This window comes from Myotis nattereri (genome assembly GCF_964212035.1).
Source record: "Myotis nattereri genome assembly, chromosome: 8".
Taxonomy (NCBI): Eukaryota; Metazoa; Chordata; class Mammalia; order Chiroptera; family Vespertilionidae; genus Myotis; species Myotis nattereri.
In genome coordinates this window covers 32,622,489-32,639,573 of record NC_138083.1, presented here as the reverse complement: position 1 = coordinate 32,639,573, position 17,085 = coordinate 32,622,489, and the positions used below count along the sequence as shown (strand labels likewise).

General features: G+C 41.7%; 1 protein-coding gene across 2 annotated transcripts in view; it reads left to right on the top strand.

The window, feature by feature from the left end:
- Window positions 1–17,085, top strand: part of PSMF1 (proteasome inhibitor subunit 1) — a 44,498-nt gene that overhangs the window by 1,374 nt on the left and 26,039 nt on the right. For both annotated transcript variants that reach the window (XM_081096849.1, XM_081096848.1), the window contains exons 2-3: window positions 6,067–6,219; window positions 7,782–7,864. In XM_081096849.1, the coding sequence (XP_080952975.1) occupies window positions 6,067–6,219; window positions 7,782–7,864 (236 nt within the window). The remainder of the gene's footprint in view (window positions 1–6,066; window positions 6,220–7,781; window positions 7,865–17,085) is intronic.

The window sequence follows — 17,085 nt, the reverse complement described above, 5'->3', positions numbered from 1 at the left end:
AGCACGTGGGGCCAGATCCTTCCTCACATCCCTGGCCGCCCCATCTGCTGTCTCTTAGAACTAGTGGCCAGGACCACCACCCTCCTCTCACACTTTACTCCCAGGACAGGGAGCAGAAGCACAAGAACTGTCATGGGTTTCTGGGCCTCCCCCCCCCTCCGCCCCCACTCTACCACCAGATCTCAAGTTTCTCACGGCCCCCCAATACACACTTAGCTTCCTTTATTCCCACCTCTAGGTTCACACATACTTCATCCCTCGTGTGGACTCTAGGACTGGTGATACAACGGAAAAGAAGGGCCAATCTCTCTCTCTCTCTCTCTCTCTCTCTCTCTCTCTCTCTCTCTCTCACACACACACACACACACACACACACACACACACACACGAGCCATTTCTCCCTCCCAAACGCCTTTGTGGCCTGTTTACCCTGCACTTCAGACCTTGGGACAAGGTGGAGACAGTCCCCACTCGCAAGAGTCCCGTTTCCCCGTTCAGTGTATAGTCTCCCCAGCATCTCCTCACCTGCCCCACTCCAGCTTTCTCATCTTTAACACTTTCACTTGCCCTAATCATTTCATTTCAGTCTTTCCTGGAAACTTCTCCCAGAAAGCTGATGTGTGGGATAGCACAAGGAACAGTGGGATGGGAGAGGGGAGTTAGACTTGGTCATGACCTTGGAGCTCCCCCCACCTCTTTGCTTGTCTTTCAGATCTAACATGCCTGCCCTACTCTCCTTATCTCCTGCCAGCTAGCTACTGCTTCTCTAATGCACTGTCAGAACCTCTCTCCCCAGGAGCAGGTTTTTGTTACAGAGGGCCTGTGGGACTCCCTTTTCTTCTCCCCGCGCTAAAAAGACATGTCAACACTGCAGATCTGCTTCTACCACTTCTACCTCTCGCATCCTGTCAGCAACTCTGATTCACTTCGACAGCTTAGGTCATTGCCTCCTTCCAGCCAGCACCATCCCCTTTGCCATATACTCTGGACCCCAAAATTTTCAGGTGAAATGATCAGAAAGAATATGATCTCATTTTAATACTGGTTTTAGAAAGTAAATAAAAGATCCTTAATTCCCGAAGGTCCATCTAGTTCCACTCTATTCATAGTGCTATGTGCTGAGTTCATACAGAAAATGTTTCAGCTCCACACATCATCGGGGAGGCCGGGGAGAGTGGGAATGAGGGTTTCGGAAGGCACTGCCCACTGTTCACATGACTGCCCAGTGCTAAAGTGTGCGTGCTCTGGGAGGGGGTGGGTGTGTGTATTGCACGTTTGAGTATATTTCTGCTGTTCTTGGCCCCTCTTTTTTAACTGTCATTGGAGCTCAGGTTGCATGTGTCCTCCTCTCACTTCTGCTGAGTCTACTTCTTCAGAGTTGAGGCATCTTTCCTAGTAATTTATTTAAGAGGAGTTTAATTTTCTGGCCTGGGACCGGAGACTCAGCAGAGACCAGTAGTGTCTGCCAAACTCAGAGGATGTGTGTGTGTGTTGCCTATCTAGCCACCTCCTGCTCCCCACCCTTCTTGGGTGATAAAAGAGAGAGGAAGGTCCCAAAAGTGTGTATGTGCTTGATTATATAATATATTGGCAATTAAATGAGAAGCTAAATTGTCTCCTCTATTTGGTTTTGTCTCCTTTGGTACTGGGGAATTGTGTACATAATACTTGATTAGGAGAACAATGCATTCACTGGCTTCAATAAAAAGCCAATATTTGAATTTGTATTTCTTTCTTGAAGTCAGTGCCATGCCTCATAAGAGCTTTACAGCTGTTGTCAAGTGGCTTAGGTGGCAAGGGATAGAGATGGTCATAGATTTAGTTAGAAATATTGTTTTGTGTTGTAGTATGGTGAAAGAGAGAAAATGCCCAGAATGATCAATTTGAGTTTCTTTGGGCACATTTTAGCCCAGAGGCACTGGGATGAACTCAAGACCATTAAAGAAGGCATCCAGCCCCAGCAGTTTGCCTAAGGGGACAACTGCATTTCCTTTCTTGAAGTCACCCTGGTGGTTCTGGCGGGGGAAAAATCTTCTCCAGCCATAGCCAGGGCAACCAGAAGCTCTGACTACCAAATCCAGCTCTGTCCCTGACTTACCGTGACTTTGGGCAATTCTCAGGCCCTGTCAGCCCTTTCTTAGATTTTCCTCCAAGGGAAGTAAACTACACAATTGCACTTTGGCTACTTTCCAGTTGTAGCTTTCTGGGAGACCTGATATTTGCTGTCAGGGCCTAGAGGGCAGTGAATGCCCTCTGTATTTGGACTGATATCACTGGGGCCAGTCCCTCTCTGTCCCACCTGTTTTCCCCATATCGAGGCAGCCCGTGGGCTGAGGAACATCGGTTCCACTGCAGTGAGAGGCATCACCTCACTTGGCCCCAGGATTCTCTTATTCTGGAAGCCAGAGGTTATGGGACAGTGAACAGACTGAGTTACCTATATTCTAAGAAAAAATTCTGATGGGTTGCTATAGATCAGTGATGGGAACCTTTTGAGCTCGGCGTGTCAGCATTTTGAAAAACCCTAACTTAACTCTGGTGCCATGTCACATATAGAAATTTTTTAATATTTGCAACCATAGTAAAACAAAGACTTATATTTTTGATATTTATTTTATATATTTAAATGCCATTTAACAAAGAAAAATCAACCAAAAAAATGAGTTCGCATGTCACCTCTGACACGCGTGTCATAGGTTCACCATCACTGCTATAGATGGAGGACATATATTCAGAGGCCCTTAACAGAACAAAGACAGATTTTTATCAAATTCTTGGCTTCCAAAATAAACCGTAAATCCACAATGCTAACCATGTTACAGGAAACTTAGCAGTTGGGATGAAGGGAGAGTTTCTCTTACTCACTTAGCAGAGTGATTTGATTAGTTTCACTTTTGGTTTCTTTTACCCTCATTTCTCTGCTTCAAGCCTGTGAGTTTCCTTGTCAGCCATCCAGGTTTTAAACCATGCCAGTTGCAACATCTTGACTTTTATTTGGAACTTCTCCCCCCATTGGATTCCTGAATTTCAGGGGTGATCAGAGAGGCCCCCAATTCTCCACTCTTGGCTTCCCGCTGCCCTTGGGGTTGCTGGACCTTTGTCTTTTGCCCTGTTCTTCATCTTTGGTCCCACTCTCTCAGACTATGTTCTCATGAATACAGATCTTCCCAGTCCACTTTCTCCATATTCAGCTGTATAAATATGCATCCATGAAAAAAAATATTTTATGTGCATTTTTAAAATGTGTGCATAAATGTCACCCAGCTATAAATCTCATTTTTTCTTAACCTTTTTTGTCATACACACACACACACACACACACACACACACACACACACACACTGGAGGCCTGGTGCATGAAATTAGTGCATGGGGTGGGGGGCCTCTCCAATCTGGGACCCCCTCAGGGGATGTCCGACTGCCAGTTTAGGCCCAATCCCAGGGATCAGGCCTAAACTGGCAGTCAGACATCCCTCTCACAATTCGGGACCGCTGGCTCCTAACCACTCACCTCCCTGCCTGCCTGTTTGCCCCTAACGGCCTCTGCCTGCCTGCCTGCCTAATCGCCACAAACTGCCCCCCTTGCTGGCCTGATCACCCCTAACCACCTCTGCCTGCTGTCCTGATTGCCCCTAACTGCCCCCACTGCCAGCCTGGTCGCCCCTCTCTGTCTCCCTTCCAGCCTGGTCGCCCCTAAACTGCCCCACCCCCCGCTGGCCTGATTGCCCTAACTGACCCCCGCTACCAGCCTGGTCGCCCCTCACTGCCCACCTCTGCCGGCCTGATTGCCCCACACAGCCTGCTGTTCGGTCATTTGGTCACCCCTCACTGCCCCCCATGCTGGCCTAGTCGCCCCACACAGCCTGCTGTTCGGTTGTTGCATGAGGGCATCCTAACAATTTGCATATTACCCTTTTATTAGTATAGATCAGTGGTCAGCAAACTCCTTAGTCAACAGAGCCAAATATCAACAGTACGACGATTGAAATTTCTTTTGGGAGCCAAATTTTTTAAACTTAAAGTATATAGGTAGGTACATTGTTATTAACCTAATTAGGGCACTCCTAAGGCTTAGGAAAAGCCACACTCAAGGGGCCAAAGAGCCGCATGTGGCTCACGAGCCGCAGTTTGCCGACCACGAGTATAGATTATTAGTATAGATTTTTAGATCTAGTTTGTTCCTTCTCACTGCTATATCATGCTCCTCTATGTGGAGATGTCTTATTTCCCCTCCACTTTGGTGATGAAAATTATTTGTCATGTCCTCTGTGCCTCTGTGCACAGGTTTTCTTCCAGGAGTGGAGGTCATGGCGTGTCAGCTCGCCTCATTGCACTGAATACTACCAGATTGCCCTCCAAAGTGGTTGTAAAAGTGGCTACCAGAAAGCAGTGTCTGGGGGGTCCTATTCTCCCCACACCCACACAAACACCTGACAAAAAGTAGAAATATGGATAATAACCAATCTGAAGTGTAACCTGGTATCTCATTATTTTAACCAGTGCTTCTCTAAGTGCTATTAAACAATCATTTATACACTGTTAGCTGCTCTTATCTTTTGCTTATTCATATCTTTTGCTAGTTTTTCAAGTGGGTTCACAACTTTTATTCATTTCCAAGCATTCCCTTTATGTGCTAATTATTAATTCTTTTCATTTGTAGCCATGGCAGATACCTCATCCTAACCTGTGGCTGCCTATTTGTAGTGTCTGTTGTTGAAGAGAAGCTTTAAATTATGAATAGTCTCAAAGGCAGCACTTTTTTTCTTTTGTCAGTTTTGTTTAAGAAATCTTTCCCCACCTGGAAGTCACTATATTAGTTCTTACTACAGAAATAGTTTGAGAACTGTTTTTCAAACTCTAGTGTATAAAAGGAAAGTCCTAGGGTTGATAAAAAAAAAAAAAAAAAAAAAAGGAAGGAAGACATCACAACTCTCAGTGATGCATTTTTCACCCACCAGGTTGGCAAAAATATTTAAATTGGACAATAGCGACGTTGCTGACCACACGGAACAACAGGAACTCTTATGCTGATGGGATTATAAATCAGTATCTCTTTGGGGTACAATTACACTTTATCTTATAAATTAAAAGTCCTTCCCCCAGACATACTGTATGGAAATTTATCCACATGTGTAGTAGGAGATGTGTACAGGAATGTTTATAGCAGTCTTTATAATAGCTAAACAGATAAACTGTACACACTCCAAATACCTACCAACAAGTGAAAGTGTAACTTGTATGATATTCATACAATGGTATGCTATATAGCTGTGAACTGAGAGCAATGGAATGCTGTATAGTGAATCAACTATAATGAAATGCATTGACATGGATGAATCTCAAAAAACCATTGAATGAAAAAGGCAAGTGATAAATTGATACAATCTATATAAAATTCAAAAACATTTGAAAATTTTATTTTTAGGGTTGTGTGCATAGTAATACAACTATAAGGAAAAGCAAAGAAGTTTTTAGAAATACGGAGTAGTAATAACCCATGAGGGGGAGGAGGAGAGCTTCATTGGGGGTACACTACTCAAGGCATTAGCAGTATTGGTGATATTCTATCTCTTAATCTGGTGGCAGATACATAGGTGTCCATTTTATAGTTCTTTTTTATCTTGTACATATGCTATATTTCGTATGTGTATGAAATTGTTCATAATTTTTGTTAAGCCACTACAGTAATCTGGAGGGGGGTACATTAGAATCTGTATTTTAGTCAACACTTTAGTGATCCTATTGTAGATGGCCCACGTTCCAGACTTTTAAAAACACTACCTTAGAATTTCACAGATTTCCTTGAAATGATTGGCCTTATTCTTGGCAGAGGGATGGCGAGGAGATTATTGAAGCAAGGCAGATTCTTGACAGGTTCCAGTGCTGTGTGACAAAGGCAGTCAGAGACGAGAGAGGAGCAGGAGCGTGAGTCCAGAGACCTGAGTCCCAGAGCTCCTGACCCTATGCCCTCATCTGTGAAGCAAGCAATGTGATTAGATTATAAATCCTTCATAGCTGTGTTCTGAGGTTGTAACCTTCCTCCTCTCAACCCTGGTGTCTTCTCAGCCAGTTCCCAGTGATAAGAAATCAGAACTGCTGCCTGTCGGATGGAACAACAATAAAGACCTGTACGTCCTCCGGTATGAGTCGAAGGAGGGGTCCAGAAAGCTCCTTATGAAGGCTGTCACTGTGGAGAAGAGCATGATCATCAATGTGCTGGTGAGTGTCTGAGACAAGGAGGGATCTGGTGATGAGAGTAGATGTGAAACCCATTTAACTGTATGGATGAAGAACCCTAAATATTTGTGAAGCCTTTACCCATTGATCCTACTTCTGGATCTTTATCCTGAGGCAAGAACCCTAAAGATAGAAAGCTTTGTGCTCAAAGATTTTCACCACTGGTATTGGCGAGGGTGGGGGTGGTGGTGAGGAGGGCTTTCCATCACAGGGGAATGGTTAAGTAAATTAAGATAAGTCCATTCGGTGACAATCTGGGAGGAAAAACCATAGCCCCTGGGGCAGGGGTCCTCAAACTTTTTAAATAGGGGCCAGTTCACTGTCCCTCAGACAATTGGAGGGCTGGACTATAGTTTAAAAAAAAACTATGAACAAATTCCTATGCACACTGCACATATCTTATTTTGAAGTAAAAAAACAAAACGGGAAGAAATACAATATTTGTATTTGCATGTGGCCCGCCAGCCGTAGTTTGAGGATCCCTGCCCTGGGGGATATTTTAGTTCTTTAGCTAAGCTTCTCTTCTTGCTGCCTTGAAGCCTTTACCTCTCTTGTTTCCTGTGCTGGGAAGCTCTTCCCCCTGTGAGGGCCTCACAGGCATACACACTCTTCACCCTTTCTTTAGCCAGGCCTACGCTCTCTCTTAGTTCACTTCCTCAGAAAGCTCAGTCCTGACTACCTACTCTCACCTGCCAGAAAAATCTAAAGTGTACTTCTCTACTTGATCCTTTCATTTTCCTGCCTGGTACCACAATGTGTACTTTATGTACTTATTCATGCTTTGGGTTAATGTTTGTATTCTATCACTGGACAGTGAGCACCATGAAGGCAGTGATTTTCTTTTTGTTCTGATTGTGTGTGTTCATGGAAAAGTATATTTTGGAGGTCTTTACATAGGAATGCATATACTAGTAGCTATAATTATTCATTAATTTATTATGCCATATTCCATAATACCATAATTTATTTATCCTTTTGATGAACACTTAGATCTTGTATCAGACAAGGTTCTTAGTTTCAAACAACAAAATCCCTTCAGGTTAGTTTACAGATTGGGTTTGTGGAAGAATTGGGATAGTTTCCTTGAATTATTGGAAGGGCTAGAAAACAGGTTCACATCTGGGCTCCAGGGTAGTGACCCAAACCATGCCACTGAAACCCCTGCTGTGGCCACCACAAGGGTGGTAGGGACTGGCCAGTACTGCCTGGCCTGGTGCTGCTTCTCCTGAGCCACTGATGCTGGAGCCCCTCCTTAGTAAGATGTCTGTCTCTTGCTCAGCCTGCTTCCCCATGTTGCCCACCTCCATGTCGAAGTTGTGCATCTTTTTGGCTCCTCAGTTATATGCCTGTGCCCAGGCTGCAAAAGAGCCTAGGAAGTAGGTTTTCTGGGCTCTGCCTCAAAAAAATGATATTCCTAAATCAGAGAAGTCCCCAATCATTAGAAGGGTATTTCTTGTATTATAAACAGTCCTTATCTATGTCTCTTTGTGCACATACATGTTTCTTTCGCCCAGAAATAGTCCGTCTCTCTTTTTTTTCCCTAGGAATATGGCTCACAGCAAGTGTCAGATTTGACCCTCAACTTGGATGATTATATCGATTCAGAAAACCTGCTTGACTTCCACAGGTACTTCTAAGTGATAGCTTTTCCTGGGGGGTGGAGGAGGGGAGGAAGAGAGAGAGAGAGAGAGAGAGAGAGAGAGAGAGAGCCAGTGGCCAGATATAAGGAATGGCGTGGAGAGATCCAGAAAATTAAGGAAGGTTAACAGAAGGATCTTTCACTCCTGGGCACAGTCACTTCTCAGTTCTCTTTTCCTATTTTTAATTTATTTGAAAAGAAGACTCATGGGAAATGTTACGTGAAATAAAATTATGCAATCAAGAATCCACAAGTGCTATAGTGGCTGTGGAGTAGAGATGGGGCTGGGCCAAGGGAGTCATTTAGAGTAGGCTCCTGAGAAAAAGTGTCCCTAATCAGGTCTCCATTCCACCCCCAACATTTTTTTTTTAATCCTCACTGAAGGATATGCTTTTTCATTGATTCTAGGGGGGGGAGGGGGGGAGAGAGAGAGAGAAAGAGAAACATTGATGTGAGAGAGAAGCACCAATTGTTTGCCTCATGCATGTGCCCCATCCGGGGATCGAACCCACAACCTGGATATTTGCCTAACCAGGTAGGGAATAGAACCTATGACCGTTCAGTGCATGGGAAGACACTCTAACTACTGAGGACACCGTCCAGGGCCCAACTTATTTATTTAATAGACTATTTTTAGAGCAGTTCAGACTTCCCATGTACTTCCTGTCCCCTCCTCCCCCCTCACCCACACCCCTCACCCCCCCCACCCCGCAACACGCACAGCCTCCTTCACTATCTGCATTCCTCACTAGATGGTGCATTTTTTTAAATGGATGAACCTGTACTGATCCACATTATCACCCAAGTTCCATAGTTTACTTCCAGAGTTCACCCTTGGTGGTGTTGGAGTATGTTTAGGTTTATTTTTTTTTCTTTTTATTTTTTTTATTATTTTATTACTTAAAGTATTACAAAGGGTATTACATATGTGTCCTTTTTTTTCCCTCCGCCCTTGACAATCCCCTGGCCTCCCCTACCCCCCAGTGTCTTATGTCCATTGGTTATGCTTATATGCATGCATACAAGTTCTTCGGTTGATCTCTTACCCCCCTCCCTCCTGCCCCCCAACCCTCCCTGGCCTTCCCGCTGCAGTTTGACAGTCTGTTTGAGGCAGCTCTGCCTCTGTATCTATTATTGTTCATAAGTTTATAATGGTCTTTATTATCCATGAATGAGTGAGATCATGTGGTATTTTTCCTTCATTGACTGGCTTATTTCACTTAGCATAATGCTCTCCAGTTCCATCCATGCCATTGCAAATGGTAAGAGTTCCTTCTTTTTTACAGCAGCATAGTATTCCATTGTGTAGATGTACCACAGTTTTCTAATCCATTCATCTACTGATGGGCACTTAGGCTGTTTCCAGATCTTAGCTATGGTGAATTGTGCTGCTATGAACATAGGGGTGCATATATCCTTTCTGATTGGTGTTTCTGGTTTCTTGGGATATATTCCTAGAAGTGGGATCACAGAGTCAAATGGGAGTTCCATTTTCAGTTTTTTGAGGAAACTCCATACTGTCTTCCATAGTGGCTGCACCAGTCTGCATTCCCACCAGCAGTGCATAAGTGTTCCTTTTTCTCCACATCCTCTCCAGCACTTATCGTTTGTTGATTTGTTGATGATAGCCAGTCTGACAGGTGTGAGATGGTACCTCATTGTTGTTTTGATTTGCATCTCTCGGATGATTAGTGACTTTGAGCATGTTTTCATATGTCTCTTGGCTTTCTGAATGTCCTCTTTTGAAAGATGTCTGTTTAGATCCTTTGCCCATTTTTTGATTGGATTGTTTATCTTCCTTTTGTTAAGTTGTATGAGTTCCCTATAAATTTTGGAGATTAGGCCCTTATCAGATATGACATTGGCAAATATGTTTTCCCACGTAGTGGGCTTTCTTTGGAGTATGTTTAGGTTTATAAGAAACTGCCATCTCTCTTCCAAAGTGACTGTACCATTTTGCATTCCCAGCAGCAATAAATGAGAATTCCTATTGTCTCACATCCTCGTCAGCATTTGTTGGTGTTAGCAGTTCAGATTTTGGCCATTTTAATAGATGTGTAATGGTATCTCATTATTTGTCTTAATGTGCAGTTACCTAATAACATATGATGTTAACTATCTTTTCATATGCTTATTTACCATATGTATATATTCTTTGGTGAGGCTCTTCTGGTCTTCAGCCCATTTTTAATTGTTTTCTTATTGTTGGGTTTTAATTCTTTATATATTTTGGATAACAGTCCTTTATCATATAGTATGTGTTTTGCAAATATTTTTTCCTAGTCTTGTCTTCTCATTCTCTTAATTTCTTATTTTTAAATTTACAACCCTACAGAAAAGATGGTTGCAGAAATATTACAGTGAACACTCATATACCCATCAGCTAGATTCACCAAATGTTTTTAACATTTTGCCCTATTTGCTTAATTTTTAGATGCTTTTTTGTTCTTGAACCATCTGAGAATTATTTCCAGACTTTATGGATCTTAACTCCTAAATATTTTAGCATTTATCTCCTTAAAAGGGCATGCTCCTGTAACCTTAATACAGGTCATCACACTCAGGAGCTGTAACATTGATACATTAGTGTCATTTACTGCACAGCTCACGGTCACATTTCTGCATTCAGCGCAGCAGTGTCCCTTTAAGCTAGCTAGTCTTTTGGTTTTGGGTTTGAGGGTTTTTTCTTGTCCAAACAAGATCACACATTGCATTTATTTTCATGTCTCTTTAATTACCTTTAACCTAGGCAGTTTCTTAGACTTTTTGTGTGTGGCATTGGTATTTTTGAAGACTTGAGGTCAGTTGTTGTGTAGAATGTTCAGATTTCTTCCTCAGGATTGGATTGATCAGATTGTTTCCTCATCATGTGATGTAGGTTGAACATTTTCCACAAGGACACTACAGACAGTCCTCGGGTTATGTTGGACTCAACGTACGTCGTTTCGTGGTTACGTCGCCATCTCCCACTTATTTATTAAAAAAAAAGTTCGTCATTTTGACGTATGTACATAGGTGCTTTATGTTTTTTATTATTTATTTACCACAGGTAGAGGTCAGGAATTGTTATCTTTTAAATTTTTTTACTGTTTGACTTCATTACTGGTGTGTATGTGCTCCATGTGAGTGACGTGGGTGCTTATGTAGGTGGGTTCCGACTTGTGGCGAAAATCGCGCTATGTCGCGCCGTAGGAACGGATCTGCGATGTAACCCGAGGACCTGCTGTACGTGGGTGAGGCTGTGTTCTCAGTGTTTCCCATCAGGCATGTCATGACGTCTGTCTCAGTTGATTTTGTTCAGTTGATCGCTTGGTTAGGATACTATTTTCCAGTTTTCTTTGCAATAGAGGCATTTGTTTTTGCTTGTGTTTAATAAGTGATCTGTGGGATTATGCTAGCAGACTAAATAATCTGCTTCCCACTGGTCTTTCACCCAGTGGTTTTAGCATCTATCAAAGATTCTTGCCTGAATCTATTATTATTGTGATAATTATAAAATAGTTATTTTTTATTATTCTTTCTACATTTATTAGTTAGCAATTTTTTAAAAAAAATTTCTATTCTTCTTGTCCCCTTTATTTTTAACTTTTAAAATATCAGTGCAGACTTACGGGTTCTTTTTTTTTTTTTTTTCCAGAGTTATAGTCCATTTCTGTCATTCTTTGCTCAAGTTGTTCCAGAGATGACAGCAGGAACCTCTTCAAGCTGCTTCCTTTGTCCTTTTGACATGTCCTCATCCTTCTTTGAGTGTTTTCACACTTTCTGGCACGATAAGAGTTCTAGTCTCATCTTGCACGTTCCTTGCCCCTGCCTTGAAATTAGCCATTTTTCTGAGGAACCATGATTTCTGTTCATAGGGAATATTATTTGAAAAGCAAAATCTTCACCCTGAGTATGTTCATTAAGACTAAGGATGTCATTGCTTCCAGGTCTTCTCAGAGAAGAGAGGTAGGCAGCTTTTTCCTTAAAGTTTGTTTGTCTTAAATTTCAAGCTAATACCTCTACTTTTTATCTAAGTCCATGGGATTCTTATTCTCTTATTCCATCCTTGTATCTATCTCCTTCTGTGGTGAGAACTCTGGTGCCCAGCACCACCAATATATTTACTTGTTTGTATTTGTTTGATCCTAAAATATACACAAATGGTTTCTGAACGGCTACATCAGAACCCACCAAGAACAAATCTACTAAGTAAAGTTTCAAATATGATTTCTTCCCAGGTCTTTTGTCCTTTGTGGGTATCCACTGAGGATGTATAAAGTCAAGAGTATTGTGTTCAAAAGGTACTTAAGTTAATGCTTGTCTTTCCAGTATAATGAAATGATCTGTTTACTATACAGTTTGTCCCATTTACTTCCACTTTATTCCATTTAGGGACTTTTTCCCCATTTTCATTGACCTCTTGGGGTTTTGGAGGAAGCCTGGCATCACTATAAATCGGCAGTCATCAGAACTGCCTAGAAACCCTGTTGCATTTAGTTGTATCTTATCAGCAATAACCAGTTTAAATCTTCAGTACACCGCTCAGACTTCCACACCACCCACCTCCATCATTCTGGCTACCCCTCTTTGTATGCTCCCCTCTTCCATACAACCACTATGTGAGGAGAGCCCAACTTCCATTCCTGCTTACCACCTTCCCGTCGATTTACCACACAGCAGTCAGACCAGCATTTTTAAAACATAGATTAAATCATGGTTAAAAACCCTTGCTTGAAATCCTTCAGTGAAATCCTCCACGCATTAGAATGGCTACTATTTTTCTTAAATCAGGAAATAAGTATTAGTGATAATGGGGAGAAATTGGAACCTTTGTACACTATTGGTGAAAATGTAAAATGATGCAGTCACTATAGAAAGTGGTTCCTCAAATGATTAAACTACTGCATGATCCAGTAGTTCCACTTCTGGGCCTACACTTGGTAGAGTTGAAAGCAGCATCTTACAGATATATTTGTACACCCATGTTCAGAGAAGCATTATTCACAGTAGTCAAAAGGTGGAAGCAACATAAGTACCTATCAGTACCTAGGACAGGTGAATGGGTAAACACAATGTGGTATATACATACACTGGAATATTATTCATTTTTAAAAAGGAAGGAGGGTTTCAGCATGAACCTTGAGGACATTAGGCTAAGGGAATAAGCCAATCATAAGCAAGCAATATTGTATGATTCCACTTATATCAGGTACCTAGAGCAGTCAGATTCATAGACACAGGAAGTGATATAATCATTGCCAGGGGCTGGGAGAGGACAGAACAGGGAGCTACTGTTTAATGGGTAGAGTTTCAGTGTTGCAAGATGAAAAGAGTACTGAACATGGTTGTTGTTGGTGGGTTACACAGTAATGTGAATGTACTTAAACACTACTGAACTGTACACTTAAAATGTTGTATTGATACAGTTTTAAGTATTTTTTAATTGGGGGAAAAAGACTAAAACCCTTCAGTGAATTTTCATTTCTCTGAGGATAAAGAACAAAATCCTTGCTGAGGCCTAAAGCCTCGTGCCTACGCCTTCCAACCTCATCCTGTGTTGCCCCTGTCTTAGCCATGGTGCCATGCTTCTCCTCCCTCTTCAGAGTTCTTCCCTCTGCCTAGCATGCTCGCCCCCAGCAACCTCCATAGCCAACTCCTGTTCTTTCAGTTTCCATTTAAATGTCTGCTCCTCGGAGAAGCCTTCCCTGCCCCACCCCACATTTGGTGTTTTGAAACAACCTTTTAAAAATGTAATAAGTTGGTATTTTACGATTAACTTTTTAGAGTTGGTTTCCACTGTTAGCATGTGATCTCCTTGAGAGCAAGTCCTGGGTCTATTTTGCATGTAGACCAGCAATTTTCAACCAGTGTGCCACAAGAATTTTTAAAACATGCAGTAATTGACTGTTTAGTCAGGCACACTGACCTCTTTTCCCTTAGATTGTCAAATAAAAAAATGAGCAACATCCTGGTGTGGCTCAGTTAGTTGGAGCATCATTCCCTGCTCCAAAGGGTCGCGGGTTCGATTCCTGGTCAGGGCACATGCCTAGGTTGTGATTTCAATACCCAGTTGGGGCACACATGGGAGGCAACCATTCGGTGTTTCTTTCTCTCTCCCTCCCTCTCCCCCTCTCAAATCATAAAAGCATATCCTCGGGTGAGGGTTAAAAAAAAATGACAGCCGTCAACACAATAACCATTTGTAAATGAATCAAAACTATACCTTTTTTTTTGTCAGTTCAGCAAAAAAAAATAATATTTTTTGGTGTGCTGCAGAATTTTAGTAATTTGTGTGCCATGAGATGAAAAAGGTTGAACATCACTATAGTAGACAAAGGAATCAAGGAGTGAAGTGAGGCCAGGCCTGGCCTTTGGAGAGCTGCCCACACCATGACCCCACTAAACCGCTTAACAAGATATAAGGGAAGGACATTTGGAGTGTGGTCTCACTAGACTTCTTCATTCTGGCATTCCTCTGGGAGAGAAATTGACAAAACTTGTGGTAAGAATCCAGGCCTGTATTAAACTGTTCATGCACATTAGGACGTTTCCTTGCCTCAGCAATACTGAGAAAGAAATAGTAATAATGTTTATTTATTTTTTAAAGTACATTTGTTGCTAGGTCTTATGTGTGTGGGTGTTTTGTTTTTTTGATTACTGTGAAATGAGGGATACAATAGTACTATTTCAGTTGTTGTTCTGAGAATGAATTGAATGAGATGTCAGCGCAGAGTGCTTAGTGCTGGGCCCAAGCTCTTAGTAAATAGCGAAGGGGGGAAATCTGATCACTAGGAATCATCTCCATGGAAACAGAGGCTTTGAGAGCTAGGAAATGGGATCTGCCTCCTAATCATAAGGCCCACCCTCCCTCTGCCTTACTGGGCGTAGCACTGAGCTGCCTGCTTCTAGTCCCTTATCCCCATGTGGCCCTGTGAGGTCACTATGGCATGTCTTGTCTGTTTTAGTTAGTTATTTGTGCCCCTTTGTGAGCAAATTGCGGTTTGCCAAGGAGTATAAACCTGCTATGTGTTTTTTGCCATGCCCTTTCTATGTTAGACAGGATGACAAGCTCTTTTGCTACTACCAAAGTGGCAGTTTTACTGAGACTTGGAAATTGTGAGAACTTCTCTTGGTAGTTTCTGAATCAGACCTGAGTTCTACATGTGAACATTTTACATGGGGATATCAGAGGTCTTCTTACGTGCACCACACATCGTTCATCTGATTGGAAAGAGGAGTTAGATTCCTTTATCCCTCCCAACCAACTTGGTCAGCGAAGCAGTAAAGTCCCCAGAGTTCTGTGTTCTAAGTAGAAACCTATTCTTTGTAGGGATGTATGGACCGCACAGGCCCTTAGCACTTTCAGGCCATTGCAGGTATTACCACTTTCTAACCATGAACTCCTTCAAGCACAGTGTTCTTCAGGATTGATATTAAACTGGTTAAAGCAGAGGTGCTCTAGTGGAAAGGGGAGCAGAGCAGGAAATGGAGGTCCCCTATGCCAAGTGCCCCATCCACTTGCTTTTCTCTTGCCCTCCCTGGGCTCCCCCTTCTATGCTTTGCTAAAGACCTGAAACCACTGATCTAGTCTAACCTCCATTTATTTTATGGTTATACAACAAATGTGTTTTTAATTAAACTTTTAATACAGAGAGACCATTTGTGTCCTTTATACTTTTTACCTTAATGATAACATTGTACAAACTATACTAGACATTATGACCAGAATTTGACTTGGATACAGTGATACAAAGCCACCACAGGATCCCTCCTGATGCCTTTTTTAAAAAATATATATTTTATTGACTTTTTACAGAGAGGAAGTGAGAGGGATAGAGAGTTAGAAACATCGATCAGAGAGAAACATCGATCAGAGAGAAACATCGATGAGCTGCCTCCTACACACCCCCTACTGGGGATGTGCCTGCAACCAAGGTACATGCCCTTGACCAGAATCAAACTGGGACCTTTCAGTCCCCAGGCCAATGCTCCATCCAGTGAGCCAAACCAGCTAGGGCTCCTGATGTCTTTTATAGCCACAGTTACTCTTCCTTCTGGCAACCATTACTTATTCTTCATTTGTAAAATTATCTCATTTCAAAAATATATAAGTGGAATCATACAATATGTAAGCTTTTGGGGTTGACTTCTCATCCATCCGAGTTGTTGCATGCACCAATAGTTTGTTTCTTTGTGTTGTTGAGTAGTGTTTGTGGTATGGATATACCCAGTTTGTTTAATCATTCATTGAAGGATATCTGAGTTTTATTTCCAGCTTTTTGCTATTACAAATAAAGGTGCTATGAACACTCATGTACAGGCTTTTGTGTGGACAGATTTTTTATTTCTCTGCAGTAAATGCCCAAGAGTACAATGGTAATTGCATGTTTAGTTTTTTAAGAAATTGCCAAACAATTTTCCAGAGTACATATAACATTTTGCACTTCCATCATCAGTCTATGAGTGGTCTCTGTATCTTCACCAACATTTGTTGTTATCACTATTTTTCATTTTAGTTATTCTGGTAGATATGTAGTGATATCTCATTATGGTTTTAACTTGCATTTTCCTAATGACTAATGATGTTGAGCATCTTTTCATGTGTGTATTTACCATCTGTACATCTTCTATGGCAAAATGTCTTTTGCCCGTTTTCTAATTTTTTTTTTTTACTGTTGTAATTTTGAGAGTTCCTTATACAAGTATATATTTCAGATGCAAGGTCTTTGTTAGATAGGGGTTTATAATTACTTTATTCTGTAGTATGTTTTTTCCTTCTCTTTACAGGGACTTTTGCAAAAAACATAAGTTTTGAATTTTGAAAATATCTATTTTATCATTTTTGCTTTTAGTGTGTTAAGTGTAATAATTCTTTGTCTAGCCCTAGATTCCCAAATATTTTCTCTAAACATTTTAGTTTTGTCTTACATTTAAGTTTGTGATTTATTTTAAACTAGAGGCCCGGTGCACAAGATTCGTGCATGGGAGGGGGTTGTCCCTCAGCCCGGCCTGCACCCTTTCGCAATCCAGGACCACTGGCTCCTAATCACTTTGCCTGCCTGATTGCCCCTAACCACCTCTGCCTCAGCCCCCGCCACTACGGAAGGACATCTGGAAGGTCGTTCAGCTGTTTGGTCTAATTAGCATATTATGCTTTTATTATTATAGATTAATTTTTAAAAAATTTAATTCTCACCTGAGGATAAGTTTTTATTGAATTTTAGAGG